Below are 7,000 nucleotides of genomic sequence, written 5' to 3'. Positions count from 1 at the left end.
ATGAAAACGTGTTGACACGTTTACTGTGGTAAGTTGCAGGTCTTTTTACAAGGTATAAACAGCCATTAAAATCGTGTTGAAAAGAGAACAGGATATTCTGCTTCATTATAACGTTACCACTGTGAACATGGCGAAGGGGAAAGAACTATCGGAGGATGTAAGGAATTTGATTATAACCAAACATGGACTTAAGCAAGGTTACAAGTCCATCTCCCGAGACCTTGGCATTGCTGTTTCCACAGTTCGTAATGTTATCAGGAAGCATGCTGTCCATGGAGTTGTAGTCAACCTCCCAGGACGTGGTCGCAAGAAGACTCTGGTTCCACCGGGTGAAAAAGAGGGAACTTGCAAGAAGAATCTGGTCCCACCGGTTGAAAAAGCAGTTCGTTCTGCATCTATCCAAAATAAAATGACATCTGTTTGTGATGCCACCATTGATGACAAGGAAAATGGTTCCGAGTCGACGGAGTCTCAGGTATGTGCTTTAGAACGACTGCTAACAGTTGTAGGTTATCTAGCTAGGCTGGCTAACACATTTAAAACAAGTCTTGCAATCTGAAATTGCAAACAAGTAACGAGCTAGATTCACACCTTAACTTGTAGGCTAGACAGTGAATAGAGCAAGAATCTAAGGACAATAGAAGCGATGAGGGAAGTCGGAGGAAGATATTTTGGGGAGTCCAAAGCCAGAGAGCTAGAGATAAACGACAGGGGGACTTTAACAGGAGAGGGTGAGAGAGAGAACACACAGCTCCAGTTTAAGACTCAGAAAGAGTGAGGAGCGATAAATGGATGTGGCCACATCTCACAACATTCATAATTTGCACAAGCACCTGAAGGTAAATGATGAGCCATTATGGTGTCTGGGTAATGTAGTGTTTCCCCATCACCTTGTTTCAGGACAAGGAACATCCACGGCTTCTCATCCCAGAGTTATGTCAGTTTTTCTACCAACTCGGCTGGGTTACTGGGACAGGAGGAGGGCTAAGTTTGAGACGTGGGTAAGTGCTCTGACTTTAATATTGTTGAATCATTTGAAAATTCAAAACCTCATACGTGACTTGGTCTTTAGTTAGAGAGAATATGCATGCTAGCTAATGAACATTCATCTCCCCATTTTGTTGTACCTAGAGATCAGATCTACATTGCCCCGTCTGGAGTGCAGAAGGAGAGACTACAGGTGAGCAGGGCTGGTGTTTTACCTTCATATCATCATAGAGACTACAGGTGAGCAGGGCTGGTGTTTTACCTTCATATCATCATAGAGACTACAGGTGAGCAGGGCTGGTGTTTTACCTTCATATCATCATCATGAGCAGGGCTGGTGTTTTTACTTCACAGGTGAGCAGGGCTGGTGTTTTGCCTTCATATCATCAGAGCCAACTTGGACTACTTAGTTTGACAGTTTCTGGAGATGTGTTTTTTATGTGTGTGTTGCACCCTGTAGCCAGATGACATGTTTGTCTGTGATGTGGAGGAGAGAGACATCAGCTCTCCACCCCCCTGGAAGAACCTGAAGAAGAGCCAGTGCACTCCTCTGTTCATGAATGCCTTCACTATGAGAGGTGAGCTCTCTGTTCATGATTGATACACTGAGAGGTGAGCTCTCTGAATGATACATTATGAGGGTTGAGCTCTCTCTGTTAATGAATGCTACACTATGAGAGGTGTCTTCTCTCTGTCCATGATTGATACACTGAGAGGTGAGCTCTCTGTTAATGAATGATACACTATGAGGGGTGAGCTCTCTCTGTTAATGAATGATAGTCTATGAGGGTTGAGCTTTATTCACAGACCTGGGAATAGGCCAACATGCTAACTGTCTCCCTCCTGTTCCTCAGCGGCGCAGGCCGTCATCCACACCCACTCCAAGGCTGCCGTCATGGCAACTCTGTTTTATCCTGGCAAGGAGTTCCGCATAACTCACCAGGAGATGATAAAGGAATCCGCAAGGGCACCTCCAGAACCAACTACAGGTGGGCACATGGCTAGGACACCTCCAGACCCAACTACAGGTAGGCACATGGCTAGGACACCTCCAGAACCAACTACAGGTAGGCACATGGCTAGGATACCTCAGGTAGGCAGAACCAACTACAGGTAGGCACATGGCTAGGACACCTCCAGAACCAACTACAGGTAGGCACATGGCTAGACACCTCCAGAACCAACTACAGGTAGGCACATGGCTAGGACACCTCCAGAACCAACTACAGGTAGGCACATGGCTAGGACACCTCCAGCACCAACTGGCTACAGAACCAACTATAGGTAGGCACATGGCTAGGACACCTCCAGAACCAACTACAGGTAGGCACATGGCAGGACACCTCCAGAACCAACTACAGGTGGGCACATGGCTAGGACACCTCCAGAACCAACTACAGGTGGGCACATGGCTAGGACACCTCCAGAACCAACTACAGGTGGGCACGTGGCGAGGACACCTCCGGCACCAACTACGGGCGGGCAGGTTGCTAGGACACCTCCGGCACCAACTACGGGCGGGCAGGTTGCTAGGGCACCTCCAGCACCAACTACGGGTGGGCAGGTTGCTAGGCACACCTCCAGCACCAACTACGGGTGGGCAGGTTGGGCAGGTTGCTAGGATAGCGCCAACTCCAGCACCAACTACGGGCGGGCAGGTTGCGAGGGCACCTCCAGCGCCAACGACGGCCGTTTAAGTGCTCAATGGGAAAGGAGATTTCCTAGTCAGTTGTCCAAATGAATGTATTCAACTGAAATGTGTCTTCCACATTTAACCCAACCCCTCTGAATCAGATGTGCAGAGGTCTGCCTTAATCAACATCCACGTCTTCGGCACCCAGGGAACAGTGGGTTAACTGCCTTGCTCAGGGGCAGAATGACAGATTTTTACCTTGTCAGCTCAGGGTGTTTCGATTCAGCAATCTTACGGTTACTGGCCCAACACTCTAATCACTAAGCTACCTGCCAATGTGCTAAAGTGTGAATGTCTGTACTGAAACAGTCCAGCCCCGGCAGCTTATGGAAATGAATGTGGGAATCCAGATGTTACCTTGTAACTCCTGTCAATTCTGGCACATTTTCATTCAGGGGAAACTGACACTTGATTTTAGATAGTGGCCCTATTGACTATGCATTCTGCTCACACACTGACGTTGACGTGTGTGTGTGTAGATATGATGAAACCCTGGTGGTCCCCATCATTGAGAACACCCCGGAGGAGCGGGACCTGAAGGAGCGCATGGCGCTGGCCATGGAGCAGTACCCAGACTCCTGTGCGGTCCTCGTCCGGCGCCACGGAGTCTACGTGTGGGGGGAGTCCTGGGAGAAAGCCAAGACCATGTGAGTTAATGAATGATTGAAGTAACACAATGTTTTATAGAAGTGAATAATTAGAAATAGTCTAAAAGTAATGTTTGTAGAAGTATTACTGTGAATGTGTCATTTAGACTGAATGTATCACTGTTTTTAAATGCATCATTGGTGCTTTCTAGAGGTTTGTGTGGTAGTGGATTATCCACGTGTCTTGTTCCAGGTGTGAATGTTATGACTACCTATTTGACATCGCTGTCCAAATGAAGCAGAGTGGAATGGATCCTTCAGCACCACCCATTGAAGAGAACCATTACTACGATGTCCAACCATCCCAATAAATGGAGGCAAACAATCAGGGCCTAAAATGAACACCTGCCAAATGTGGATTTTTCCCCAGCCATGTTGCCGGGTGGTCAGGACTTCACAGTGCAAGTATTTCACTCGCATTTGTGAATATAGAAAGTCAAGTTTGATCACATTTATAGTGACAAATATGCTACACTTGCTGTTTTCAAAATATTTCTGCCGTTTTTGTTTCATAGCTGGTAATATATAGCCTGTTCCACCTCCTCTGCCACACAGCCTGGCTGGGGGACTGTGCGCACATGAAGAGCTGAGTGAAAGATTACATTTTTAGAAGCGCTGTGCACAGGCATAAAAGTTGGTCTAATTTACTTGAAAACAAAGTCTACTGAAGTGAAACTCTGTCCTTGTGTTTCTTGGCTATTTACATTGTTTTGTTCACAAACTAGGTTGTTTTTCTATGTTTGAGTTTCAACTGCTTGGGAAGAGAAGACCACGCTTCTACTAGTCAATCTCACAGGCAGAAACAATACTGATTTGCGTTGCCACGGTAACCTCCCTCCCTTAAAGGTGCAGGTGAACATTTTTGTCTCTGATATTGTGGTTAAAAATTTAATTAATCAATATACCAATTTACTTCTTACTAGTAATACACTTATTGTTTTAGAAACATTACAAAGCATGCTCATCTGTTTTTTTGTGTTCTGTTGGTGTTATTTGTGGAAAAAATATTTTGTCTGGTAAAAAAAATGTGGCTGGTAGATTTAAAAATAATAATAATAAATATTCCTGCCACAGTGGCTTTTGTACCAAAAACTGCATTTTATGTCCTGCAAACAAGCATTAGAAATGTCAATGTATTTTAATATACTCTATCTACAGTAATAGTAGAATGATGTTATACAATATTTTACCCCAAAACCTCTTATTGGTCCTTAAAAGACAGACTGGCTGTTGTCAAATTGACAGGGCCTGAGCCACACACTAACCCATTGTGCTACAGCCACAGACTTTAATTGATGAGATTTGCTGGCCTCACAAATGACGTGTAGCTCCTTTTAAAATTCTTTGTGGTATAAGTACATCTCTTTTTAAAGATTATGCTTTCCACAATAACGCCAGTTGTATTGGCCTCTCGTATTGACGTGCAGTTGTAGAGCAACATGAGGAGCCTGTCTCATGTTAAAATGGGTGTCAAAGAAACATTTGAGCTGTTAAAGGTGACTGTGGTCTTACTCTGACCAGACAGTCTGTATCACTACCATCTGAACTATTACAAGATTGTTAAGTGTCTATTCTCTCTCTTGAGCATTCAATGTAATCTGAAAGAATTAGACATCTAGGGGGGGGGTTGGTGTCATATCGCGCAAACTCCTGTCTGAACAGACGTTTCACATAATATAGCAAAACATTAGTCATGTCTGCTCAATAAGGATGAGGATTCATGTTAAAGTGTGCAAACTTTTTTTTTCTTCTCAATTGTATTATGAAATGTAAATGTGTGCTGGGATTGGTTAATACTTGCTCTGAGACAAAGGAAGTTGCATAGAAGATAGTTGGTGCGGGAGTCTTCCAATTCAGCCCACTGTCTTCCTGGATTTGTCTTCCTTCCTTTATCCAATGTGTTCTACCAGTCCATTGCATAGTCGCTGTCCAGGTTCATCTTGTGCAGAACCTCCAATTCCAGGATTTTGATTCTGCCGTGGTCCATGGTGCTGAATCTCAGATCACTGCTGTGTCCTTGTTTGTCTAGATCTAGCATTCTATATGTTTTAAGTACTGGGATTTTATTTAGAGTGATTACTGAGGGTAACCAACCTCTGCTTGACTGTTCAGCATAGCAGATTAAATGTTAGGTTCACCCGAATTAGAAGTGTTGATACCCTCTCCCTGATTTTTGTTGGAGAAAATCATATATTCGTCTTAGACAGTGCCTTCAGAAAGTATTCATACCCTAGAAGTAGCAGGCAAGGTGATCCCATCTCACTTCTACTGTTTTTGTCTAGGGAGACCCTGGCCCAGGCAATTCTACAATCCAAAATTTACACCAATATCTCAAATCTACGGATCATAGCATATCATTATACGCTGACGATATCTTACTTTATCTAGACGGTGTATCCTAATTCCTCCCAAGAGCTTTGAAGATCATAGACAAATTCAGCTCCATCTCAACTAAATAAATCTAACCAAATCTGCCCTACTGCCTCTGTCAGCCCTGAGGGAAGACTCCATCTCTACCAATGGAATCCCAATTGTTTCCCCCTTCTGGCTATTGGGATGAAATCCATAATGTGGTTTGAAAGTGTGTATTTTTAATTGAGACTTTATTTAACTAGGCAAGTCAATTAAGAACAAATTCTTATTTACAATGACGGCCAAACCCAGACCACGCTGTGCGCCGCCCTATGGGACTCTATCATGGCTGGGTGTGATACAGCATGGAATCGAACCAGGGACTCTAGTGATGCCTCTTGCACTGAGATGCATTGCCTTAGACTGCTGCGCCACTCAGGAGCCATATATATATATATATATGAGAGCAAGGTAAGTGATCCCAGATACAAATGAACAAACATACAAAGAGGGGAAGAGCGAGGACGATCCGTATCAAACTTTACATTGTATTTCCAGGCACAAGTATTTCCCCCCATCATAAATTGGTTTAGACATGATTATTCTGCCCCCTGGCTGAGTATAGTGAGAAATATGGTGTCTCCTATTGCCCTGGCAGAGGTGGTCTCCACTGATATATCCCTTAAACAATGTAATATGGAGTCTTCTATTGCCCTGGAAGAGGTGGTCTCCACTGATATATCCCTTAAACAATGTAATATTGTGTCTCCTATTGCCCTGGAAGAGGTGGTCTCCACTGATATATCCCTTAAACAATGTAATATGGTGTCTCCTATTGCCCTGGAAGAGGTGGTCTCCACTGATATATCCCTTAACCAATGTAATATGGTGTCTCCTATTGCCCTGGAAGAGGTGGTCTCCACTGATATATCCCTTAAACAATGTAATATGGTGTCTCCTATTGCCCTGGAAGAGGTGGTCTCCACTGATATATCCCATAAACAATTTAATATGGAATGTAATATGGTGTCTCCTATTGCCCTGGAAGAGGTTGTCTCCACTGATACATCCCATAAACAATGTGATATGGTGTCTCCTATTGCCCTGGAAGAGATGGTCTCCACTGGTATATCCCTTAACCAATGTAATACGGTGTCTCCTATTGCCCTGGAAGAGGTGGTCTCCACTGATATATCCCTTAAACAATGTAATATGGTGTCTCCTATTGCCCTGGAAGAGGTGGTCTCCACTGATATATCCCTTAAACAATGTAATATGGTGTCTCCTATTGCCCTGGAAGAGGTGGTCTCCACTGATATAT

At 44.1% G+C, this 7,000-nt stretch overlaps 1 protein-coding gene across 1 annotated transcript; it reads left to right on the top strand.

Moving 5' to 3' along the window:
- LOC135565401 (methylthioribulose-1-phosphate dehydratase-like) lies at window positions 1-4,403 on the top strand. The gene is given in 8 exon segments (XM_065012378.1): window positions 1-475; window positions 901-1,001; window positions 1,132-1,180; window positions 1,448-1,565; window positions 1,842-1,934; window positions 1,937-1,976; window positions 3,160-3,327; window positions 3,521-4,403. Coding segments are annotated over 8 exon segments (1,035 nt in total). The 5' UTR covers window positions 1-127; the 3' UTR covers window positions 3,639-4,403.
- Window positions 4,404-7,000: the final 2,597 nt, after the last annotated feature.

The sequence above is a fragment of the Oncorhynchus nerka genome, linkage group LG27, assembly GCF_034236695.1.
Source record: "Oncorhynchus nerka isolate Pitt River linkage group LG27, Oner_Uvic_2.0, whole genome shotgun sequence".
Lineage (NCBI taxonomy): Eukaryota > Metazoa > Chordata > Actinopteri > Salmoniformes > Salmonidae > Oncorhynchus > Oncorhynchus nerka.
The sequence above is the reverse complement of the archived record's forward strand: the minus strand, read 5'-3'. Positions and strand labels throughout refer to the sequence as shown.